Source organism: Xenopus laevis, chromosome 2S (assembly GCF_017654675.1).
Source record: "Xenopus laevis strain J_2021 chromosome 2S, Xenopus_laevis_v10.1, whole genome shotgun sequence".
Classification (NCBI taxonomy): domain Eukaryota; kingdom Metazoa; phylum Chordata; class Amphibia; order Anura; family Pipidae; genus Xenopus; species Xenopus laevis.
In genome coordinates this window covers 118254110-118280736 of record NC_054374.1, presented here as the reverse complement: position 1 = coordinate 118280736, position 26627 = coordinate 118254110, and the positions used below count along the sequence as shown (strand labels likewise).

Genomic DNA, 26627 nt, shown 5'->3' with positions numbered 1-26627 from the left:
CACATTTTTACCTTCTTTATCAATAAATTAACTAGAAAAATTCTGATGCGGGAAAAAATCCAAGATGAAGTGCTATCATTTCATCTTTGCTTCTAAAGAACTGTGTATTATGTAAGGACATCAAGGTTAGGCCTAAGGTCATAATCCAATAACAGTGATTGACCATGCTAGTAGAAAATGATAACCTATCAAAGAAAACACCAACTTTTTTTAATCTTTCCTAACCACTATTGCTATGTGAGACTGTAACTAAGGTGGGGTTAACCTATTTGCTTATACTAGAAGCCTTTACTTACATTACAGGTTTTTAGGGGAAATCACTCCTTTGCAAGAATTACAGCATTACCATAAGGGGAGTTTCCTTTGACATTGTTTAGACACAAGGGCCTGAGAGGAAAGACTGGTACTTGAAAGCTGTCCTTGAAAGCAGAAGGGTATTATTATAGACTTTACCCTGCAGGCAGTATGGGAAACTCCAGTGCTACGAAAGGTAAAGTATGTCTGTATCTACCTTCAATATAATATAATATAATATAATATTAATAAATTAAAATAGATTCACATTCTTGTTTAGGCCTGGACCAGACTAAAAAAAGTCTCTAAAGAGAATACCATTTTTGCAGTAGGAATACTTTAGCCAGATAAGCTCATTTCATATAATACATTTACTGGGGCAACAGACAGAGGCAGATCTATCTAAGATTTTCACGTTTGCAAAAAAAAAAAAACATGCAAATGAACTCAAGCATTTTTTATTTCCATATACAGCAGGGCTGTCCAACTGGAGGAGTGCAGGTCAGATGTGGCACTGCAAAGGATTTTTATGGTCCTCGTCTAAGTAAGACTCCATTGACTTTACTGCATGACATCATAATTTTAAATTAACCAAGCTTCAAAAAAGCCATGTGAAACGTAAAGACCTGCAGAATTATTTTTCATTCTCAAGCACTAGCATATTGAAGAAAAACCATGTTGAGCTCCCTCTACTCATTGCTTGCAACTGGCAAGCACTGGACATTGCCATAGGCCAGGAGGGACCATACTTGTAGTGATGTTGTCCCATTAAGATCTACATTCATAACATTGTTAGCATTCTGTTCCATGGAACATATTACTTAAATATTATATTGATTATATCAAGGAGAATTTATATTGCTATACATGTCCAGGGACACAAGTGGCACTTTGAGTGCTTATGTCACAAAGTAACAATTCCAGAGCTGGATATAAATGGTCAGAATTGCAGGACATGAATGACAATTTATAATGGAAGCTTGGATAGGAGTAGATATGTTCTAACTTAAAGGAGTGTTTTTTACAGCTCAATTTAGAAAAAAAACATAACTGTCCAACTGATTCACCCCAACGACTGCTTACATATTCCATGCAATGTCCTAATAGTGAAAAAACCTGTCCTCTAGTCTAATGGGCAGATTTATTAAGGGTTGAAGGGAAAATTCGAATTTTCTAAATACATTTTTTGGTCAAAACTCTCAAATTCGAATTGTGAGTATTCCAAACTCGATTCAAGTTTTAATTCGAATTTTGAGATTTATCATACTCTGGCCCTTAAAGAACTCAAATTTGACTATTCGCCCCCTTAAACCTGCTAAATTGCTTTATAAGTCAATGAGAGGTCCAGGGATCATTTTGGTGATGTTTGCAGCCTTCCCGACATTCAAGTTTTTTTCAGAGAAAAAAACTCGAATCTAGTTTTTTTTAAATTCGATTCGAGTTTCTCTAATTCAAATCGAAATAGATTAGAGTTTTTGGATCAATCAAATTCAAAAATCTTTGGTATCCCAATTACTATAGGTATTTATTTTACAGTTAGCGTGTGCTAAAATGTATTACACTATTTTTTGTTAAAAAATAGCAAATTGGGGAAAATAATTACAAAAAGTATGGAATAAGCAAACTTATTATCCTTTGTGTAATAAATGTGACAATGAGAAACAATATTAAAGTAATGAAATAACTTAGACAAACATATTTACAATATACAGCAAACAAATAAAGCTTGTGACTCTGCAACATTCCTCTTGTAGAGATCCGTTGTAGAAAAACACATTTCATGATTCCACTAGCTTGCTGTGCTTTCAGAAGCCTGAAAAGAAAACAATATTCACGGTTATAAGCATAAATGTCTGTTTTGCCAATTTCTACCCATTTTAATTAGCTTTTATTTATTTAATTCCAGGAGGTTATGCATCCCTTTAAAATTAATACATATAAATATATAATTAAAGGGGAACGCGACAAAAACATAACTTAAGCTTTTTGAAAAATAAACATAATTTCAAGCAATTTTGCAATATAAATTAATTAAAAAATATGCAGACATTTCATGATTTTTAATGGTTTCTGACAGTTCCCTAAGTCTAGCCCCCTGCTCTTCTGCTGATATCTCAGACTACTTTGCTGAGCTGGCTGACTACTGTTACTTTGTATCAACAGCCATCTGTCCTTAGACTGCATCCTCCAAACCCCACAATTACCTGCACATGTGACTTCAATAAGGAACTGAACATCATAGTGCAATGAATTGTGGGTTAAGTAGTCCCGGCATGCTGTCTGTAAGCTGTGGAGTATTTGTTACAATTTGTAACATCAGTGTTTAGTCCCTCCTTCCCTGCCAGGATTTTAAATTATGCAGAAAGAGAAGAACTGTTAACTAGCTGGATTGCAGCATAGAAATGGCATTTATTTATACTTTTTGAATAAACAGGTGACTGTGATGGGTATATTAGGGGTTTCTGTGTTATGTGGGCCTTCCTATCAAATTTTGGTTTGGAAGCCGGGGTTCCCCTTTAATATAATAAACAGGACTTTGAAAAATATTGCATCCATGTGTAACCTGGTTATTAAAGGAGCAATAAAACTACATTTTAGATATTACAAATGGATAAGTAAAGTGTAGGTAAAAATTTATTTTCGTTCTCACTGTATCTGGTTCATCAAACAGAGTTAGTAACTGCCAAACATTCCTTGTCTTCACAAATTAGAATAGATTACTCTGGAGAGAACCATGGTCATCAAACAAGTGTTCTTTTATCGGTTGCACTACATGTTTCACATCTAACTGATCCTTCCTCAGGTGCCAGTGTTCACAATGTGTATAACCCAATACTGTATTTATACTTTATTGGGTAATTTAACCTCTTCTAGTACAAACCATCTAAGGCTTGCACTAGTGTGATTATGTTCAAAAAATTGTTTTCCCACAGGTGTATGAGTTTTTACTTCATTAGGATTAAAGTTGGTCAGAGATCAATAACCAACTTTAATCCTAATGAAGTAAAAACTCATACACCTGTGGGAAAACAATTTTTTGAACATAATCACACTAGTGCAAGCCTTAGATGGTTTGTACTAGAAGAGGTTAAATTACCCAATAAAGTAGGTGACCGGAAAATAAATTATTACAATGCGAGGAGAAATGGATAGACATGCTTAATACACTTGAACCGTTTGGTCTGAATGATACACACAGTCTGAAATGCTTTTTATAATGAAACAAATGTATCTAATTATTTATTACAGGAAAATGAACAGCTGCAACATTGAATATACAGCTATAATGAAAAAGGTAGGAAATACTTGCAACAATGTTGATATAGACACTATTGTAACTACTGCCTTAAGTTGTGGTGTACTATTGGAGTAGGCCCCTGGAGGGCAGTAGTACCACATTAAAGGGCACCTATCACAGCCAAAATCAAACACATATTAACAATCTGACCAGTACAAGCTAAACACGTTTAATCAAACTACATATATAGTTTTTTGTAAAAACTGCAAAAAAAAATCCCTTACTTTGTCAAATGGGTTCTTTCACTGAGGGAGGCCATATTGAGACTCTAACAGAGACTCTAATGTGCAAATTTCAGAAGCATGCTCAGATTGTAACACTGCTTTGAGTATTCTACCCAGAATGCCTTGTTTTAGTAAACTCCTCCACTAGAAGTATCCACTAGAAGTGCTGCCACCTGCTAACTTCCAGCAGGTGGCAGCACTACTGTACAGCAGCTAACACACAGGTTTGGCTGATTTGAAAATAGCTTAGAAGGGTTGATAAGCAAACAAGGAATTTGAACTGAGCTTGTGCGAGATTTCAGAGCTACAGTTGGCTGGGAAGATATAGGTAGGAGGAGCCAGTGAAATCCAAGATGCCTGCCTCAGCTAGAACTGCAGGGGAGATAGGGGAGATCTTGCAGAAGGTATAGTGAGCAGATCATTTACATTATACAAACAATTCTAACTGTTTTAAAAATCAAATTTCTTGAAGTTTCACATAGTGTATTTACTTAGTAAATGATTTTGGTTATGATTGGTGCCCTTTAAGATTTTTTAATGTGATTTATAATATCTGGCCACGCAGTGGAACTGACATGCTTGTTGGTTGTGGTTTATGTTTAAGTTGGAGTATTGGGTTATACACATTGTGAACACTGGCACCTGAGGAAGGATCAGTTAGATGTGAAAAATGTAGTGCAATTAATAAAAGAACACTTGTTTGATGACCATGGTTCTCCAGAGTAATCTATTCTAATTTTAGATATTACCTAGCATACGACTATTTCTACATTTACCAGTATGAGACCTATTATCCAGAATGCACAGGTCCTGGGGTTCTGTAACTTGGATCACATACCTTAAATCTTCTAAAAAATCATTTAAACATTAATTGAATACAATAAGATTGTTTTGCATCCCGTATAGATTAATTACATCTTAATTTGGATCAAGTACACGTACTGTTTTAGTATTGGGTATGGGATTGGTTATCCAGAAACCCACTATCCAGAAAGCTCCAAATTAAGGAATGGCAGTCTCCCATAGATCCCATTTTATTTTTGTCATAGACTTTATTTTATTCAAGTAATCCATATTTTTAAAAATGATTTCCTTTTTCTCTGCAATAATAAAGCATTACCTTGTATTTGATCCAAACTAAGATAGAAGTAATCCTTGGTTAACTGAAACCAGCCAATTGAGTTTATTTAATGTTTTCATTACTTTCTAGTAGATTTAAGGTATGAAGATTCAAAATACAGAAAGATCCATTGTCCAGAAAACACAAGGTCCCAAGCATTCTGGATAACAGGTCCCATTCCTGTAAGAACATTTTATTGAGCCAGAGAAATATTTTGCTTTGCTCGATGCTGCCATGTGTGTAACATAAAGGAATCAGACCCTGTGATTGGGGGGCACAGAAGATATAGAGGATCCAGTGCAATACTGAAAGAAAAAATAAGTTATTTATTAAAAAAAAAAAAAAGTTTTGAGGAGCCCTAAAACGATTTTGTTGCTGGGACTAGTGCATTTCCCCTGATTAAAGAAGAAGGAAATTCACTGGTGAACAAAAATGTGTTATTTTTTTCAAAAGTAAGTAATTTGATCCACTAAGATTTTATTTACTTCCCATTAACTGGGAGAAACACAGGAGCCGAGAATTCCAGATTCCATACCTGTACGTAAATGAACAAGGCTAGATGTATAGCATACCTTCAGCGTATCTGATGCCCTGCGCAGCTCTTTAATAACTGAAGACAAGGCCTCAGGATTGATTCCTTGTTCACAGAGTCTCACACAGATAGACAAGGTTTCCATATCCAGACCAGTGTTCAACAATCTTGATATTTCAAGTAGCACTGGAAATAATTAGACTGATTATTTCAACGTGCTTTGTAAACGGTTTCATTTTTGTTATGTTCAAATTAGAAGTATTGTATATCCTACATTATCACCAAAAGGCACCTCACTTAAACTAAAGTCTAGACTAAAAATCGAATTCTCAGTTGATGTTTTTTTGTGATTTTCCTTTTTTTTTTAAAAAACAAACAAAACTTTTTATTAGGCATATCAAAATGTACACAGTACAGAAATGTACAGTGCAATAAAACATTAACTTATTAAACTTGGTGTCCTATCATTTTAGTTTTTTGCCCGTTTTTACGCCAAGATACTATAAATTGCTCAGGATAACCAACAGCAAATCAGTATCCACTATTATGGAAGGTGTCCAGTTGATATGGGAGAAATTACTAGAGACCATTTGATACATAAATTGTTCTTCAAATTGGTAAGGGGCTCTGAAGTGGGTCTGAATCTATTTAGGGGGTCCACGTGAGCCACGTTGAATTGTAAAAATTGGGGAGCAAATGATAATCCAGCCGGACAGGGTCTGCCTTATTGGTCTTTACCTATGGGAGCATACCTCCCAACTGTCCCGTTTTTCACAGGACAGTCCTGATTTTTACAGCTCAACCTGCAGTCCTGGATTGTTACAAAAATGTCCCGACTTTCTCTTTGATCTCCTACACTGAACAGCCAGAAAAAGAGATAGAAAGGCTTTTGGCGTTGAGCTTAAGACAAGCAAAGAAACTATTTAAGATAAGTAGGTCTCTTGGGGAAACTGTGACTTGCAGCTTATAAAGGGCAATTCACCTTCATTAGCAAAACTGTAATAACACATAAAACCTGACCCTAAAACCCCCAGAAATGTGTTCAAACTTTCCATAACCAAATTTAGTAAAAAAATTAAAAAAAAAACTTGGAATTTAGGGGGTTGGCATTAAAATGGGCGTGGTTCAAAACTTTTCAAGGCAAATATTGTTATCCCTCTTTCTGTTTTCCAAATGTTGGGAGGTATGTGGGAGTGATAGAAGGGAAGGTAAATAGGTAAAGTTTACCAGCTCAGGTATAAAAGCTTCTGCAGGATAGGAAGAATAGGAAAAGAATTGGGGGTTACCAGATCTTGTATAAAAGCTTCTGCAGGATAGAAGGGAAACTAGTAGGAGGGCTGGGGTAAAAGAAACACTTTTAAATGCTGATGCAGGATGGGAGCGCCAACTAATGAGCAAAGCAATACTGGCAATGATTTCCCAGTTTCTACGCCAGCTCGTCTTCTGTCTAAATCATGAAACAACATGCAGACTGTCTCACAAACCCCCTACTCACCATCCATGGTCTCTCTCACTGCGCTCATATTTCCAGACGCATTCGCCATGGCTTCACCACCAATAGCAGCCGGAATTACATCATCTAAAGGCGCGACTCTAGCCCGGGAAACCTGTCTACGTGAACAAGAGCGTGGCTGTGTTCCCATGGCGACTAAGAGGGCGAGGCCTACATTCGAATTTGTTTCGCGGCCTCCCTCCCATTGGTCAGCCAATTCAGCGCAGCGATTGGTTGTTCCATTCAGGCGAAGCATTTTGGTTGGTTATTGAGACGGAAGCGAAAGCTGGTGGAAGTGTGAGTACAGGGGCTGTTGTAGGAGTTGGCTTAGCGGTGGGGTCGGAGTAGGACGTCTTCTTGTACCTGTGGCCCGCAGATTTGTAGCAGAGTGGAGACGGGGGAAAATATTTGTCTAAGATGTATGTATATATGTAACGTCTGGGCTTAGCTGCTCCGATACACTGGAACACTGATAATACTATGGAGGGAAATAGAGCTGCTCTGTTTGCCCACAACAGTGACAATATTGCTCGCTATCCTTGTAGCTTTTGTATCACTGTCTCTCAAGTGTTACATGAGATAATTACTAACCAATAACCTTGTAATAATATCCCTATCCACGCAAATATAATGTATATAATAATGTCACTCGTACCTGCTGATCTATATATATATATATATATGTGCCTTAACTAGGGGTCAAATATCATTCATGGCTCTCTATAGAACTGACTTGAACCATGAGAACGTTTCCCATTTAATATAGTCGCTAACTAGTTTATTTGCTGGTGGTGCTTGAACAGATGCTAAATTTAAATGTGGAAAATACAATGTTTTTGTGCTGATCCTTCTGCAGATGGCCAGTTAAATAGGGTTGCAGGTTATTACCTCAATAAGAAATTGTGGAACGTTATATAGAGGTGACCTGTGACTTCAATAAAAAATTGTGTAACAACATTTGTTTGATATTTTCCTATGGAGATCAGATTTTTCCCACTGGCGGTAATAAAGCTGCTGTTGAAATGCAAGTCTTGGTATTTTAGGATCTCCTTAACTCCTCAGATTTGTGGAATTTACTAGTGAGTTATTCCCTCCTGCAATAACTGGGGCTCCATGATTTTTAAAGTAAAAATAATGCCCGCCCTGATTATGCAACAAATATTGAAATTGTACTAGTTAAACTACAAGGAGCAGCTGAAAGTAGAGATGCAGTGAATCCACTATTTTGAATTCGGCCAAACCCCCAAATCCTAAGAGAAAGATTCGACGAGAACCGAGTCCTAATTTGCATATGCAAATTAGGGTTGGGAAGGGGAAACATTTTTTACTTCCTTGTTTTGTGACATAAAGTCACGTTATTTCCCTCCCCAATCATATGCAAATTCGGATTTGGTTCTGGCGGGCAGATGGATTCGGCGGGAAAAAGGCTGAATCCTGAACCGTATTCTGGATTCGCTGCATCTCTAGCTAAAAGCCTTTTTCAATATAAGCCTTTAACTATGGTAAACATTTTAACAACATTTTAACAAACACTCCAAATAGCAATCTGGTTTAAGGGACAGAATAGTAAATTCGAATTTTCAATTGTCAAAATCCACACATTTATATGTGAGCTTACACCTCAACCTAATTTGAATATTCGCCACGTAAAACCTGTCGAGCTCATTTACGTGTCCATAGCAGAATTCCATTGAGCCATTTGGAGATGTTTTTGTTGGGAGAGAAACTTGATTCGTACGAATCAAATACAAATCTAATTTTCAGGTCGGAACCATTAGATCGAATATTGAACATTCAAATTTAGTAAGAATGGTTACAACCACCTTTGTCAAAGTGTCCCAAGCCATGGCCAGTCCACCGTAACACACAAAGGATCTTGCACTGTACATAAACCATGACAGGTGTAGCACCGTTTGCTTCCTCAAGGACTGTATCTTAGTAAGGGCATGTGTTGACAATTTCTTTTTTCTGCAGATCTCATATTTCCAGGAAACTATATTTGCAAGCATCTATTTGTCATGGGTGATGTGCGTACCCAATTAACACCGGAAACTCCAGGCCGAGCAGCTATTTTGAATCCATTTGAGAGTCCAAGTGATTATTGCAGCTTGCATGAGCCATTTGTTTCTAGCCCATCTGTATTCAAGCCTTCCAAATCTGCTGCAGTAAGTGATTACTCCTGTTTAGTAAATTGGAGGTTTATAACTATATCTGTAGTTAGACAAAAGTACAGATTAATCTGAGGTATTTAAAGACCTAAAAAACTGAGTTGTGCCTAGCCTCTATTTTTTTTTTTCTCCTCCACCTGACCCAAAACAGGCATACTTTAAGTTGGGGCAAAAATCAAGCTTTTTCTTTATTCACATTTTGATATTTAATATAATATTATTTAAGTGAAATTAAAAAGTTTTTTTTTTTTTTTTACAATAACTACAAAAGAATACAAATACATTTGTTATACTACATGCATATGAACACACTAACATGAAAATCTATTTATAAATTCCTCCTTAGATAGTACAGCAGTTTTGAGTTGCTGCAGAGCTTGGGCTAAATGTTTATGATGGCACTAGAGCTAGGTAAATAGAACCTGAGTAAAATTGGAAAACTAGGAGCCATAAACACCCAACACCATTACAAACTGTTGTTCAGCACTTTGAAATTAAAGGGATGTTGATTAAAGGTGACCCCCCAGACATAAAAATTAATAAAAAATAAACTTGAATTCCAAATTCTTTTTTTTTTTATTAAAGCATTCATAGTTGTTGTAAACCCATTTAAAAATCTCAGCTGTCAATCAAATATTGATTGCGGGACTGGCAATTACTTTTACTTTCCATTCCACACTTACTAGATGTCCCCCTCTCTCTTCACCGTTTAATTGTGTAACCAGGGCATGGGGATGAACATTGGGACCCCATTCTGGTGCACAAAGTATATTTTAAGATGATGCAAGGCTTGCCTTAATAACAGTGTCCACAAAATGGCTCCTGCCCCCCTTGCTATAATTGAGTTCCCAGACCGAAGGAAACAAGATTCAAATAATTTATATAGTGTAATTAAAGCTTGATTAACATGAAAAACTAGGATTTGGAATAATTTTTTCGTATGACTGGTCCCCTTTAAAATGAAGATAAGTTATGTAACTTTTTTTTTCAAATGCACTGACTTGGGGGTCTCTAACATTGATTCCCCCAGCAGCTCAATTAAGCTCTATATAAGCAGATGTCCATTGTGCAGGGAAATGCTGCACTGCCAATCAAAAGGTGAACATACACAGAATAATAAAAGCTGCTGACTTGGTAGCCTAGTAGCCTGTATTTTTAAGCAATTGGATGCTAATTTTAAAGTAAAACAATCTATCAAGTCCATTTTTTTTTTTTTTTTTTTTTAAAAAAAAGTGATATTTAAACATTTTTTTAGACTCCCCAGCAATTTAGATGGTCAATCGATCAACTTGCAGCAATAAACCCTATTGAGATTGACGCAGAGGATATCCATCGCCAAGCCTTATATTTAAGTCGTGCAAAGTAAGTTTTTTTTTATTTTTTTACTATTATCCTTTATATAACATCAGCATATTCCAATAGATTTTTTATGAATGAATGTACACCTGTAAAGGATAGCTTTAATATGAAGAAATGAGCTTACCATATTGTTACAAAATAAATCCATTGGAATACATTATTTGCTTTGAAGAGAAGAAATCTTGCTTGAAGTAACTTTAAAAGTTTATGGTTTAGCAGAAATAAGGACAATTATGCATAACTGATTCTGCAATTTCTTTTTTTAATTTTAAAGAACAGATAAGGAAACTGAAGAGAGGAGACAAAAAGCCATTGAGGAGGTAACTGTTTATTTTTACAACCAGTGGCTGGCAGTCTTTTCTTTTGACATGCATAATGAAGGCATTTTCCATGGTTAAGGTTCAACTCTATTAACTATAGTTTGCTAGTCCACTTAAATAATATTACACCAAAAAATCCCATATTTATTAATCTGTGTGTATTTCTAAAAGGTTGAACTCTTAACTCATTGATAACTATGCCCCAAACAATCCCATAGAAATGACATAGATCTAGTTTTCACTCGGATATATATGACCCAATGTATCCGAGCTTGATCTTTATTTCGTCTCTCTGTGTATTCCAGATCCATAAGAAAAATAAAGCCTAGTTCTGGGAAATATCCATACAAAGGAATTTTTTTGCCTGGACTCCATTTGGTTATTTTCTTTTTTTACTTTGTTATATAGTTAAAGGAACAGTAACACCAAAAAAGTGTTTTACAGTAGCTAAACTATAATGTAGTGTTTCCCTACACTGTTACAACTGATGTGTTTGATTTAGAAGCACTACTATAGTTTATATAAACAAGCTATTCGGTAGCCATGGGAGCAGCCATTCAAATCACAGGATACATAGCAGATACAAGATGCTCTATGTAGAATCCCATTGTATTCTAATACAGAGCTTATCTGTTGTCTAAGTAGCCTGTGGCTTTTCTTCCTTTTTAGCTTGAATGGCTGCCCCCATGGCTACACAATAACCTGTTTACATAAACTATAGTTGTCTTTCTAAAGCAAGCACATAACTTTTACCAATGCATAGCAACAGTACATAATATTTTAATATTTAAAAAAACTTATTTTTTTGGGGTTATTGTTCCTTTAAATCTGCCTTGGAGGACATGTTCAGTTACCTATGTCTCTTTAATGTGAAACAAACTAGCATTTAATGTTAAACAAACAGCATTTGGACTTTGGCATGAGAGTGAAAAATAAACAACACTAGCAGATATTGGTATTATTGACATGAAAGCAGTTCTTCAACTGTAGTCATGATTTAGTAAAGGTTTAATTTGTATTCTATTGTTTGTATTTCTATTCTAAGTTTCTATTCTGCTTTAGAAAAAATATTTAGCATATTCATTTCTGATACAGAATTTATATATTTCAATTTCAGTTTTTTACAAAGAGAACAATTGTTCCATCACCATGGACTCAACACGAAGGAAAGCCAGCTGCTCCTTTTCATTCAACAAAATGTAAGTTTCTTGTGTAAGGATTTGTCAATTTGATAAAACTGTATGTTGCTATACACTATGCCATGAACAGCTATTTAAATATGAGGTTAGCCCATTCATCTACTATTTGAAAGCTCTACCAGCTAAAATATATATACACACACACACACACACACACACACAAATATTTCTACACGCTATAGGTCTGTTATGCAAAGAAGCTTACGGGGACATTCTAGTTAAGTATTAACTTGGAATGATTCAAAAATTCTCTAATACCTAGCCAATGTCACTGCAACTTAAATATCCAGAGGATGTTTAAACAGAATAGTATATATGTTATGTCCAAAGGCCACACTTTCAACCCCCTCCACCCCCCATGGGGACAGTTTTGGTCTGTTGTGCCTAGTGTAATTTCACCAGAGGTTTGAGTATGTGGCTTGTTATCAATACATAAATGTATTGTTACTAAATAATCTGTATGAAATGATGGCGAGATGTGAGAACCGCTTTAATTTCCTTTATGTAGGGGAATTTCAGAGAAATCAACTTATTGGTTAAGTTGTACAGTCATAATATAAGTTTTGTATAAAAATAAATTTCTGGAATCCATACACTTAAAAAAAAAAAAAAAAAATATCTTTGTTTGCAGGTGCCGATCTTATTCATGAATCCCCTGTAGGGAGAGTTCAAGCTGTACAAAGTGGAAAGAGCACAGGTGAAACAAAAATACAAATCTGTAAAATAGAATCACTCCTCATAGGGCTTTGTATGCACAACAGAAGGGTCAAATCGGTGCTTGCAGTTTATTGGTTTTATGTAATTTATTTTGTTACTCTCTCAGACTATAAATAACACCTTACAGGGCTTCTAGCCCTGGATTAAACGATCATTCCATGGATAACTTGCAGTTGTGGCATGTGAAAGAAATGTCTTTGTTAAAGAATATATCATGCATTGCTCTTTGTTTTAAGGGTAGTTTCTTGGTGTGCTTCTGAGGGAAGTTTTGTAGAAACAATATTGGAGCCAAGAACATACTTTGTCTTGATTCTTGAGCCAAACACCATAGCAGTGGAATACTTGTGCTTTTTTTACCCTACCTACCTGGGCATCCCAGCACAGAATTATACTTTTACACTTGGTACATAAAAAATCTTGACCATATAAAGTGTAAAGGTGGCCATACACGGGCCGATAAAAGCTGCCGACAGACCGAGTCGGCAGCTTATTGGCCCGTGTATGGGGGGCCCCCGACGGGCTTCCTCGATTGAGATCTGGCCGAAACTCAGCCAGATCTCGATCGGATGGGACTAACAATCCTGTCGAATCGCGGCCGCATCTGTTCGTTGATGCGGTCCCGCGATCCGACTGCGCGTTCGCTAGGATCCGATCGTTGGGCCCTAGGGCCCACGATCGGATCAGCCCGATATTGCCCACCTCAAGGTGGGCATATCGGAGGGAGATCCGCTCGTTTGGCGACATCGCCAAACGAGCGGATCTCTCCATGTATGGCCACCTTAAGGGAACTAGGCAAGTATAAAATATTCATTATAGATTACTGAAGGATGTTTGGTTTTGTAGGTCAAGTTTGCTTACCCCTGGTATTAACCTACATGGAGAGCACTGTGTTGTAATTCAAATGTTAATGTCCTAAGCAAGTTCTGGTCTGTTGGTATTTTAAATATGCCAACAATTAACTATTCATTGCTACTAGTCGTTGTAGCAGATAGATTTCATTTTCCAGACTCATTATTGTAAATTATCTTATTTTTTAGTTGGATGCCAGACACACTTGTCATTACCAGTTGACTTCAATTTAGAAAAAGTATTAGGTAAGTAAACAATGTTTATGCATTTGGTATACTTATTAATATAGCTTTTCCCCCTCACTTAGTAATAAATCAATACATTTCTATTTTGCTTGAGCTTGCATGGTGCAGCTGATAGACTCGGACTAATAGTATTATTAATACGTCTGTGAAAACTTATGTTCCATATAAACGAGAGGGCACTTGCTGAAGTTGTAATAGTTTGTCCATTATAAATCTGAAATGTAAGTTAGTTTAGACTTGGTCATGTTAATATTATCATTAGCCACCATACATTTTAAATGTTTTGTACTAAATAATTGCCTATGGTTTCATTTAATAAAACCAGTCTAAAAGACTTCGATAAAATGTATAATATATTGCTGTTATTGTTTTATTTTGCAGTTCAATTCAGCAGTAGCTGTGTGTTTCATTGCCATGAGGCTTTTTGCACCTCATCCACTATCCCTTAATTGCCAAACTAGTATATGGGAGGGTGAACCAATGTCACTTTTTGTTATCCAGTCAACTAGTGGATGCCTACTTCAGTCAGCTTTAATATTAACAGCAGTAACTGATTCTCATTAGTTTTTTTGGTTTTTTTAAAGATATTTCTAGTCTGTAACTTTTGCGATCTGCCTAATGTGAAAGTTTGTGTTCCCATGTAAAGGTGGCCATACACGCACTGATATTATTGTACGAACCAAATTTTCGTACAATATTCGGTGAGTGTATGAATGGAGATAAGCCAAACAATATCAGCAGAAGTCTTGGATCGGTTGATCGGCCAGGCAGAAAATTTTGATCGGGTGCCTTTGAAGGCACTCGAACGTCGGCCTCTGTTCGCGCTGAGTCGTTGGGATACAGGTAGAATTCTCTTCTCTTGTTTCTACCTGTGTATCTGACGATTCAGCTCTACACGTGTGTAAATGAACGATCTTTCTTGGAAAGATTTTTTCCAGGAAAGATCGTTACGTGTATGGCCACCTTAAGGAGCAGAGTATATAATCTTCCATGTTCCTTACAAATTGTATGCTTTGTTGTCTTTTAAGGGGAATATTTCAGAGCTGAGGAGACTGCAGACCAATCTCAAGACAATCTCAGCTCCTCCTCCCTTAGAAGAAAGTTATTTTTGGATGGTCATGCCAGTGGATCAGAATGTTCATCACCATCATCACCACCACAGGAAGGGCCATACTATGACCCACCTGCCGCACTAGGTGTCCTTTGCTCAATTGATCTGTCTCCTGTTCGGTGCAGAAGTCCAACACAAACGCCGAGTTCGGTAAAAATGGTTTTGTATAATCCTTTGACGATTGTATTTAGATAAAGATTGTAATTCTATGCAAGTACAGTACTTTCTTTCTTCAGTCACGCATTCAATTCGAAGTTTAGAGAAGCTCAATATGTAGCAAAAAAAATTCTACTTTTATTGTTTGCTTAATTAAATATTAACCTGAGTTTGTCTTGAAACACAACTACAGGGCCAATTTTCCTCAAGTCCAATCCAGGGTGGAAGACGAGCATTCAGTTTGGGAAGCATTACTAGTCCAACCTTCTTGGAAAAATCACCTGCCAGCGTTACTTCTCCATCATTCTCCCCAATTGCTATTAATCTGGGGAAAACTCCAGATGCAGGTATTGCACTTTTTTTTCGATTTTGCAGCATTATGTTAAAGCTTCATGATCCTGATAATGAGTAAGGAAAGATTATTAGATATATGTGTAAAGTTAGACTACACTTGGGTTGAAAATAAAAGTACATTTCCATTAAACCCAGGGAAGCTTTTGTTTTTGGCAAGAACAAAGCATGGATGACCTTCTAAACACCTTTTTTGGTTAAGTTGTTTTCAGATGGAAAGTTGCTGTTTCTGGTGTACACTTTTTTTTTTTTTTTTTTCCCCAAATTTTTAAGCTTACATTTAAATGCTTTTCTCTGGTTTCTTAGACTTGAAGGTCATTAATATGAACTGTTACAATTTGCTACATTGGTTGATACATGTCTCAGCATCTCTGGATAGTTAGCAACTATTGTATCAATGATAGCCAGCCTTAGGCCCTGTGCACTAGTGATGTGCGGGTCGTGTTTTACCCACACCCGCCCGATATCTGCCCGACTTCTGGTTTCCTTTTATAGCCCCGCCAATGTCACAAAAAGGGCGGGGTGAGCAGGCGCGCATCTATAAAAGTTGAAAGCCGGCATTGTAAGGTCGTGGGCGGGGAGAATAGATAGAAGAGCTCAACCTGGACCCGCGGGTATCTGGCCGGCCCGCACATCACTACTGAGCACACAGTGTAGGCTCAGCTGCTCTCCATCTGCGGTATGTAGGCAGGTGGAGAAAAGTCAATATATTCTCTTCAGCAGCTCAGTGTATCTCAACTGACCAGTACAGCTTCAGCCTGAATGCAGCTACATGGAACGAAGATTGGCCCTGAAAAAAAAAACATAAAAGCAAAAGCAGGCATATTCAGGTCGATTTGCTCTCTGTATACCTAGTCAGACGGAAGCTGAACTTACAGTGCAGGTACACTGAGCTGCTTAAAGGAACAGTAACACCAAAAAATGAAAGTGTCCCAAACTAATGAAAATATATAAATATATAAATATATATATATATATATATATATATATATATATATATATATATATATATATATATATATATATATTCATGATGAAAGCTGACGCACACTGGGATTTATCAAAAATAGAACTTATTTTATTGGATCGACGTTTCGGTCCACACACGGACCTTTATCAAGATGATCATCTTGATAAAGGTCCGTGTGTGGCCCGAAACGTCGATCCAATAAAATAAGTTCTATTTTTGATAAATCCCAGTGTGCGTCAGCTTTCATCATGAATATAAATATATATATATATATATATATATATATATATATATATATATATATATATATATATATATATATATATATATATATATATATATATATATATATATATATATATATATATATATTCATTAGTTTGGGACACTTTCATGAATATATGGTTTTTTTCTGACTAGCACCTGGGTTTTTTGCCTCAGTAAGTGTGTGCCACAGCCCTTCTACATATATATATATATATATATATATATACTTTTTGAGAAAGGCCTCGGAGAGGCCGAAACGTTAGTCGTTTAGTTAATAAAAACATTTTTCAATTTAAGTCCTGAGAGTGCGGACCTTCTTTGTGGGATATATATATATATATGTATGTATATATGTATATGTATATGTGTGTGTATGTGTGTGTTCTGCTGCACTGGTAAAACTGGTATATTTGCTTTAGAAACACAACTATATTTTTTATATAAACAAGCTGCTGTGTAGCCTTGGGGGCAGCCATTCAAAGCTGAAAAAGGAGAAAAAGCACAGCATACACAACAGATACACTTTGCAGCTTACAATGGGATTCTTCAGAACGTATCTGTTATCTACTCTGTCCTCTGCTTGAATGGCTGTCTCCATGGCTACACAGCGGCTTGTTTTTATAAACTATAGTTGTTTCTGAAGCAAACACACTAGTTTTACCAGTGCAGGACAACACTACATTATATTGTCATTCCTTAAAAGGAGAAATCGACCTGTGGGGAAAAAACCCATAGACCCCCCCCCCCCCTCCTCCAGGCTAACTACCAATCCCCCCACCCCAGGGAAATGCCCCATACTCCATAATTACCCCTCGGCGCAGATTCTTCCAGTGAAGTTCCTCGCGTCCATCGAGAGATTGGCAATTTCCGCGTAATCTTGCGCATGCACAGTTGTCGCAAACTGCTCCAACTGCGCATGGGGTGTGTGGGTTTTTTCCCCCCCACAGGTTGATTTTTCCTTTAAAATCCTTTCAATTTTTGGTGTTACTGTTCCTTTAAGAGAACATGGCTGCTTTTATCCACCTGCCTACACAACACAGACAGAGAGCTGCGGAGCCAATGCTGTGTGCCCAGGGCATTAGAACTGCTTACAACATTGGCAACCCCCCCTTCCCTCACTCTGGATGGAGAAAACCATATCATTTTTAGTAAGTGCAGTGGACAGAGTGCTTACAAATAATACAATATTTACTAATAAAAGCAAACTTATAGGAATGTTTTGCTTTATCCGACATATTACAGAGAATATGGAAAATTGGTCAAATAATTATTTGTGTAGGACTCTAGGACAATGGCATTCCCATTTATTAATGACTGGTTTTCAAATGCTGGATCTCATATCTGTACTGCCTAATTTATAAGGAGATACCTGCAAAAGAAAATTATTGGTAAAATGTGTTCATTTGTTTCCCTCTCTGCTTTTGCCTACTAATCATGTTTTCTTTTTATCTACAGAACAGAAAAGGTTAATCTTTCCTTCCCCTGAAACCCTTTCAGCTTCAACATCAATGGTTAATGCTTTTACCCGGAACCCTTACATTGAGGGGTGCTCTCCAATAAAAAGTATTTTCCAAATTAAATCAAGATCTTGTAGAGGAAATGCACCGCATCGGACATCTTTATTTCAAATACCATTTGCCCTTGAACCTCACTCTGATGACAAAGAAAACTCTCCTCCATCAAGCATCAAGTCACCTGAAGGTGATCTCTCGAGTCTGTTTCATCAACTAGAAAATATTGTACCTGATGGCCACGTAATGATGGGAGGGGAACCCATTGTATCACCCACTGTTTACATGCAGCAGGAGTATTTACAATCAGAGGAACTAAAAGAAAACGACACTGTGGAAATGGTGGAACCTGTGGAAATTGAAGAAGAACATTCTTGGCCTAAGGAAACAGTGGCTACAGACAATATTCCAATGGCTAGCTTCATGACCGGCATCACATTTAGTGGAGAAAGTTCTCACATGTGTATGTCTCCTTTAGCTGAAAGCAGTGTTATTCCATGTGAGAACAGTAGCATCCAGGTGAGATGGAATATTTTTTATTTATTTGCAGAAGTGGCTGAATTGAAAATGTAATTTTGACCGTAAAGGATCAGTCTCTTTGAATTATGCGTTAAGACAAATAAGAGCCCTTTCTGCTGTTTTATTAGTCCTGAAATAGTATGAACGTATACTTCGTTGTTGATCTTCTCTAGATGGTGTAGTGGTTTCTGATTTTGTTAAATAGAAATGTTAAAGGAAAACTATACCCCCAAAATGAACACTTAAGCAACAGATGGTTTATATCATATTAAAAAAAAATCTTACCAAACTGGAATATATATTTAAGTAAATATTGCCCATTTACATCTCTTGCCTTGAACCACCATTTTGTGATGGTCTGTGTGCTGCCTCAGAGATCACCTGACCAGAAATACTACAACTCTAACTGTAGCAGGAAGAATTGTGGAAGCAAATGACACAACTGTTAATTGGCTCATGTGACCTAACAAATGTAGTTTGTTTGTGTGCACAGTGAATCATACGATACCAAGGGGTGGATCTTATTTTTTAAAATGGTAATTTTCTATTTATGATTACCCAATGGCACATAATACTAGAAAAGTATATTATGAAAATGGTTTATTACATAAAGCAGGGTTTTATGCAATATCTTTTTATATAGACCTACATTGTTTGTGGGGTATAGTTTTCCTTTAAGGCTTGTGATATAATTTTTAATCATTTTATATAATGCCAACTCAGGTGGACAGTGGCTACAATACACAAACCTATGGGTCTTGCATTATGGATGGGATAGGAGCAGAAACTACATACAAAGAAAACGATACCCATATTTCTGACATTCAGAATAAATGCCAGCATTTCAAGGTAAAGGTAAGTTAAGTATGCCCATATTTGGAGATTTTTAACATTCTGCATATGTTTAATTTACTTTTTATTGAAAGATTGAACTAATCTGGTTTGGCCTGGGCACTTTTTTTTTTTAAATATGTCTTTTTATTGAGTTTCAAAAGAAAACAATACACATAAATGCAATAAAGGGAAAGTAAAATAAAATACAAAAGCACAGTATAGGGGAGAAAGATGGAGGGGGGTATGCGTTCCTTGGGTACCTGAAGCGGAGGATTATTGTAAACCAGTCTGTGTCTGACGGAGGGGCCTGGGCACTTTTAACTTAAAGGGGAACTCCGGCTTCCAAACCAAAATTTGATAAGAGGCCCACATAACACAGAAACCCCTAATATACCCATCACAGTTACCTGTTTCTTCAAAAAGTATGAATAAATGCCATTGTCTATGCTGAAATCCAGCTGGTTAAAGGAGAAGGAAAGCTACAGAGGCATTTTATTGACAATAGATTAGCTGCAATAGTGCAAGCTAGAATGCTATATTTATTCTGTAGAATGTTTTACCATACCTGAGTAAAAAGCTCTAGAAGCTCTGTTTGTTTAGGATAGGAGCTGCAGTATTAATGTGGTGTGACATCACTTCCTGCCTGAGTATCTCACTGCTCTGGGCTCAGATTACAGTAGAGAAGGGGGGAGAGGAACAAACTGAGCATGCTCTTGCCCAGGGCAATGAGGTTTAAGCTGAAAACAGGAAGTCTTATACAGAAGCCCATGTGTACACAATAGAAGGAAAGAAAGGCAGTGTTTCTTTTGACAGGGGACTCAGAACAGCACTACTTTGGGGGTTTACTGGTATATTTAGATGGACCTTTCTGATAAGGCTTACTTAGTTTTTACCTTTCCTTCTCCTTTAACAGTTCTTCTCTTTCTGCATCATTTCAAATCCTGGCAGGGAAGGAGGGACTTAACACTGATGTTGTAACAACTTCACAAGTTGTAACAACTTCTCTGCAACTTAGACAGCATGTAGGAACTACGTAACCCACAATGCATTGCACTGTGATGTTCCGTTCCTTGAAATCATGTGCGCAGGGAATTGTGGGGTTTGGAGGATGCAGGCGAAGGACAGATATAAAGTAACAGTAGTCAGCAAAGTAGTCAGACAGATCAGCAGGAGAGCATGGGAATAGGCTTAGGGAACTGTACCAAACCATTAAAAATCATGAAAAGTCTGCATATTTTTTAATTGATATTGCAAAGTTGCTTGAAATTGTTTACTTTTCAAAAAGCTTATGTTTGTGTGGAGTTCCCCTTTAAAAACAAATCTCTACATTAGTAATGCCTGGTTTGGAAAGTCTTCAACCTTAGCCCGGCCTTCTGCACTACTACACTGGGGGGGGGGGGCAGTGCACAGCTGTTAACGCTTTATTTTTCATAATTAACAACCTAGCTCAGGGAACATGCGTTCGATTTCTAACGTGTGCATTTCAAAGACGTTTATTCTAAAAGTGGAGCAAAAAAAAAAAAAAAAAAAATTCTATGGTAGTCCTAAAGAAGTACTTAAGGGTTTGTTCACCTTTCAAACACTTTTTACAGTTCAGTTGTTTTCAGACTTTTTTTCAATCACCTTCAATTTATTTTTTACTGTTTTTTCCAAAATCTAAGTTTAAATTTTAATGGTCCTGCCTCTGGTGTTTCAGGCTGGCAGCTCAATAATTCAGGCACAGATTTTGAACTGTTACAGTTTTGCAACAATTAGTTGATACATTTCTCAGCAGCATCTCTGGAATATTAGCAACTATTGTATCAATTCTAACAGTTGCCTGTAATGAAACTTTAGAGATTCTGCTCAGCAGGGACAAAGATAAGAAACATATCAACTAAATGCATCAATTTAGAACAGGTTACAGGGTCGACTACCCCCATCCCAGAGCTGCTTGCTTTAAAGGTGAAAAATTACACTGTAGACTTCAATATTAGAAAAATTAGAAAAACAAAGAAAATATAAAGTAATTGGGGGGGGAAAGACGTTATTTCTGGTGATCTATCAGAAAACTAGTTGTTTGAAGGCGAAGCACCCTTTTAATACACAATTAAACAGCAAGAGGGTGATTATGCGGTGGTCAGCTAATATGAGATGCTTCAAGCATTCTATTTATTTTCTTGATCAGGATATTTCATCCGTAGACTGTAAAAATCAGCTCTTGGAACCAGAATCTCCAGAATTTCAGCACTCCACACAAAAATCCCAAAATAAACTTGCCCGATATTCTCTAAACTCTGGTATGTGGAAACTCACTGGTGATGGAGCCATTAACAGATTAAATAAAAATGGTGAGTAACGCTATATTTACACCTCTTACATATGTGAATAGAGATATTTATAAACAAATGTTTTTAGATTGAGCTCTAAACATACATTAATAGTACCCCTGCACAGGCCCACTCCAAACACACCAGTGAGACACCGCAGATAAAACTAAAAAACTAAAAAGACAAATCTGTGAAGCATAGTTGGCGACCATCTATTGTCGAACAGGTGCTGGAAGACAATCTGTTCCTTACTTGAAATTTGACTAATCAATTTAATAATCACATTTTCTCAGCTTGAACAAATTTAATTCGATTTGAGGTTTTTTTTTTTTCTCCGAAAAAAAAAAAATCTGTCAGGAAGGCTGCAAACATCACCAAATTGATCCCTGGACCTCTCCCTTGACTTTATACACCAATTCGGCAGGTTTAAGGTGGCGAATAGTAGAATTTGAGTTCTTAAATTGCCAGAGTATGATAAATCTCGAAATTTGGATAATTCACAATTTGAATATAAGTTTTGACCAAAAAAAAAAATTCGATAATTCAAATTCTCACTTCGACCCTTAATAAATCTGCCCCATACTGTCCCTCCCAGATGTTGAACCACCCTTCTGCCATTTTTACACCCTTAAAATGAAAATGTTGTGGTTTAAAGGGGATGTCCATCCCCAAAAAAATGAAAACATAAAATGTGATGTTTAGCAACTATATACAGTTCAACCCCGAATTTACGTCTTTCAAGAGACCGTGAAAAAAAAACTGTAAAACTCGGGAAAACGTAAAATAAGGGAAACATGTTAAGGATACAGAAATTTGTAGGAGTCTTTTTTTAATTTAAAAACAGAGTTAGTAGCTTAGTTATTTAACATGTTTCAGCAAAAAAGTAAAGCTAGTTCACCATCTTTGTGACTATCTCCCGTTCCTCCCTTTTCCAGTCTTGTGTGCTGGTCCCTTTCTCTGCCTTCCCGTACTGCTTCTTTCCCCCGCCTTCTCTTATACAGCACTTCACTTGTCTTGTCCCCGGTCCCTTCAGCCTGCCTCTCCAAACGGCTTTTAACTCTTTTCCCCCAACCCCTTTCTCCAGAACACTAGCTGTTTCTGTATCTACTCTTAATATTGTGCCCCCGGGTCTTTTTATCCAACTTTAGCCTGCCCGTCTGTCTTCTCAAGCGGTTTCTTGCAGCTTTCTGTCACTCTCTCGCCCCCTCCTTCTTCAATTGAGCAGCTGCTTCCCGTTCCTAGTAGTGTTCTTGTGTCCCGGTCCCTTCTGCTCCTCCAGCACAGCACCTCCCATGAGCGTAAGGGACACACATGCGGCTGCATGCACTAGAACTTTTACAAGGAAGTATGAATGCTGAAAATAACAGGTATTTTGCAAATAAAATATATACTGTACACCGAGGTGGTGGTAAAGATATTTGTAAATGCAATAGATAGCACTGTATTTGTTCCCCATGTGCCCCCGTCCATTGTGTAAGTAATCATTGTGTACCTCTTTTCTTTAGGGGGAGTCCAAAGCCCACCAAGAACATTGAATCCAAAGTCCTTGTCACATTTCCTGCAGTAACTACAAACACTACACACCACTTGTTTTTTATTTTAAAGAGGACTGTTAATATCAATTAAAGACGGTGCAAATTGTACTGGTTTTTACTGTGAAAATAGGGTTTAAGTCAGCAGTGCAATTACTAAACGGATGTGGTCAGCTGATTCTGCACATACCTTTATTATAGCGGGGATTTCTGAATCTGTTTCAGTACTGATTTCATGGCATTTTTGTAATCCTCTCTTCAGGAAACATCAGGTAGTATATCTACAAAGTCTTACAGATTAGCTAATGGCGAATAAGAATATTATCCTTCTGTGTGGATATGTATAAATATGAACTGCCTCTGTGTCCAGATGGTAGGTCCTTACATTTATTTAGCTCTAAAATGACATTTACTGATTGTTGGTATGTGGTTAAAAAGAAAATCAGGTTTAAATCAGATATTTGTATGTATAGATTTTTTTAAGCATTTTCCTGTGTCGATTGTGTTGTATTTATTCATTGACCTGTACACAATGGTTGTCCCTGTGGTCTCAGATATGGGATCAGAATAAAATGGTAGCAGTGGGATGTCAACTAATAACCTACACTAGCTGCTATGGGAAACAGACTGAGCAGTTCTCTACTATACCCACTCCCATAGACCGTTTGAATTACAAGCAAGAGAACGGTTATCCTAAAAAACTGATTTTTTTTTTTATGTGCCTTTTAACCAGCCTTGAAATGACTGGTAATAGTTCACTGTATAGTCAATTTGGGAGAAAATGACAACGTTAACTAAAGTTACTTGAATACCAGGATACTGGTACTGTACAGTTAGTGGGTGTATATTTATATTGAACCTGTATGTCCCGTTTAACTTGAGCAAACCTTTTCACATTTAGAATTATTGACAGTTGGAAAGGAAAAGCATTTTTGTGTTAGTTTAATGTAGGCTTCAGATGCCACACAACATTTATCTACTGACCTGTCTTACATTTTCAAATGGGGTTTTGCTGCTTAGATGATTATGGGTTTGTGTGTTCCTGATAAAAGCAGAGGTTCTGAAAATGATGGAAACTGGAGGTTCAAAACTTTAATGACAGCTAAATGATGGATCTTTAATTGGCATGTAAAAAGTACACAATGTGTGGTTATTTTTAATGAACAAAAGAAAAAAACAAAATCTTTGAAAATAAAATGTTACTTTTTTTTATAATATTTCTGTTTATTGTTCTATATCAGAAACTTGTACAGCAATTTACTAAATCCACTCACAAAATTTCATACATTCCCAAACCTTGTTAGAAAGCCTTGTGCGTTTCATGTTAGCCATTGAACAGTTTAGTGCAACCTTATAGGATTAGTAACATCAAAAAATTGAAGTGTTTTAAAGTAATAAAAATATAATGCAGTGTTGCCCTGCACTGGTAAAACTGCCGTGTTTGCTTCAGAAACATTACTATTGTTCATATAAATAAGCTGCTGTGTAGCAATGGGGGCAGCGATTCAAAAGAGGAAAGGCTCAGTTTACATAGCAGATAAGCTCTGTAGAACATAATGGTGTTATCGGTTATACACTATTTAACCTGTCATTTTTTCATTACTTTAAAACACTTTGATGATTTAATTTTCAGCAGTGTTTTTTTTTTTTTACATAACTTTGCATCTCTTGACTCTCTCTATTAGACATAAACAAATGTAAGGGCCTTAGATTTGAATGTCTTTCTAGTACTTACCACTTTGTTCTCTGCTGAATCCCCATGAAATAAATAAAAGTAAACAAAACATTACATTAAAAAAAATAATGGGCTATGAAGCTTCTTTTAAAATGGACAAAACACAACTTGTGCTTTGTTTTACAAAATGTCAGTACACAGCTACTCATGCCTGATGGAGTAATACATTGGTGTCTGGCAGCAAGTAGTGTTGTTTGTGCGGGTCCATTTTTTGGGACCCGTACCCGCTGACCATCAAGAATCAGGAAGTGCTGTCATTGTAAACCGGAAGTGACATCATTGGAAGTAGACGTGATCAGGAAAACCGCGTAAACAGGAAGTGCTGTCATTGTAAACTGGAAGTGACGTCATCGGAAGTAGCCGTGACCAGAAAAAAGGAGTAAATATTGGTATTGAGAAGAACCGTGGCCCGATTCGCAAATTCGCAGACCTGTGTCTTTACCCGCACCCGGAACTTCTACCGACAACCTGCAGGGTACCACAGGTTTTTGCGGGTAACAGACCTGCTGAGGGACTTTAACTCAAGGTCCAGGACTGCTTTCTCGTGTTGGAACTAGTCACATCCTTTGCAACCACAGGTAATAGTTCTCAGACGATCTTTAAAACACCGCCAGAATGGGTTTTCTTAATGAACGTTTTTGACTTCAACATATTGTTTCTTTTACAAGCTACAGCTTTAAAAAAAGAATTAATAAAGGATACGTTTAAAGTCAATACACAAACATTATACAGCAGATGCAGAACAGGAAGGAACAAAACGGGGTAAGGAGGGGAACCCTGCCAAAAAACTGTTGTGTGGGAGATTTTATAGAAATGAGTAGGTTCTACAAAAGACAAACAAATTAATAGTAGCATGGGAACTTAAAATTCTACTGTTCATTTGAGATTTGTTCACATTTTATGGAACTGCTTTCAAAGTAAGGATTAAGGAGGTTCTATGAAAATCACCCTTATTTATATTACAATGACTTTGGCAGCAGCCCACATGGAATGACTTGACAGGAATATGTAGAGATATTGGATATATCAGATGGTTTGGGGCCTGAGTTTTGCAAGGTAAGAGGGTAATTCCACAATAAGGAACAATCTTAAAGGATTCTAAAATATAACCTGAAACACAACCACTCGCCTATTATGCAACCAATCTACGACAAGATAAATGACGACTGCTTTAAAACTTACTAAAATGACAATAGGAAAGATGGACGGTATTTGCTCTCCAGCTCCAAGGCGTTGGGAAAGTTTTCCTGTAAAGCATCACGTACTAAACCACAAGCATCATATACTTATATATTAACCTGTGCGAAACCTCAGAGAACCAAAACACTCCAAAATAATTCAGCCTTATCAACACGCTTCTATCACAAGTCAGTTCACTGCGCATGCGTAGAACTCGCGTGCTCAAAATAGACACGGATTAGTTGTGCAGACTTCCCTGAAAGGTCAACACAAGAACGAGGCGTGAAACGCAAACACCACGGCGTTCTACCAGGCCTTTCGTCTAGGTTTTTTTGC

At 36.9% G+C, this 26627-nt stretch overlaps 2 protein-coding genes and 1 long non-coding RNA gene across 9 annotated transcripts; 1 reads left to right on the top strand and 2 right to left on the bottom strand.

Moving 5' to 3' along the window:
• Positions 1-736: 736 nt before the first annotated feature.
• On the bottom strand, positions 737-7216 carry mzt1.S (mitotic spindle organizing protein 1 S homeolog). Of its 2 annotated transcripts, NM_001171715.1 has the most exon segments (3): positions 737-2107; positions 5509-5654; positions 6964-7109. In NM_001171715.1, coding segments are annotated over 3 exon segments (219 nt in total). In that variant the 5' UTR covers positions 7013-7109; the 3' UTR covers positions 737-2083.
• On the top strand, positions 7119-24588 carry bora.S (bora, aurora kinase A activator S homeolog). Of its 6 annotated transcripts, none has more exons than XM_041583148.1 (13): positions 7119-7257; positions 8935-9125; positions 10384-10490; positions 10762-10807; positions 11925-12006; positions 12638-12703; positions 13761-13817; positions 14846-15078; positions 15278-15431; positions 18128-18702; positions 19426-19551; positions 21704-21866; positions 23351-24588. In XM_041583148.1, exons 2-13 carry the CDS (start codon positions 8979-8981, stop codon positions 23410-23412), a joined length of 1818 nt encoding a protein of 605 aa, XP_041439082.1. In that variant the 5' UTR covers positions 7119-7257; positions 8935-8978; the 3' UTR covers positions 23413-24588.
• On the bottom strand, positions 24371-26609 carry LOC108709777. The gene is made up of 2 exons (XR_001934687.2): positions 26295-26609; positions 24371-25786 (listed from the first exon to the last, which is right to left on the bottom strand). It is a non-coding gene; the product is annotated as an uncharacterized LOC108709777 (long non-coding RNA).
• Between the last annotated feature and the right edge of the window lie 18 nt (positions 26610-26627).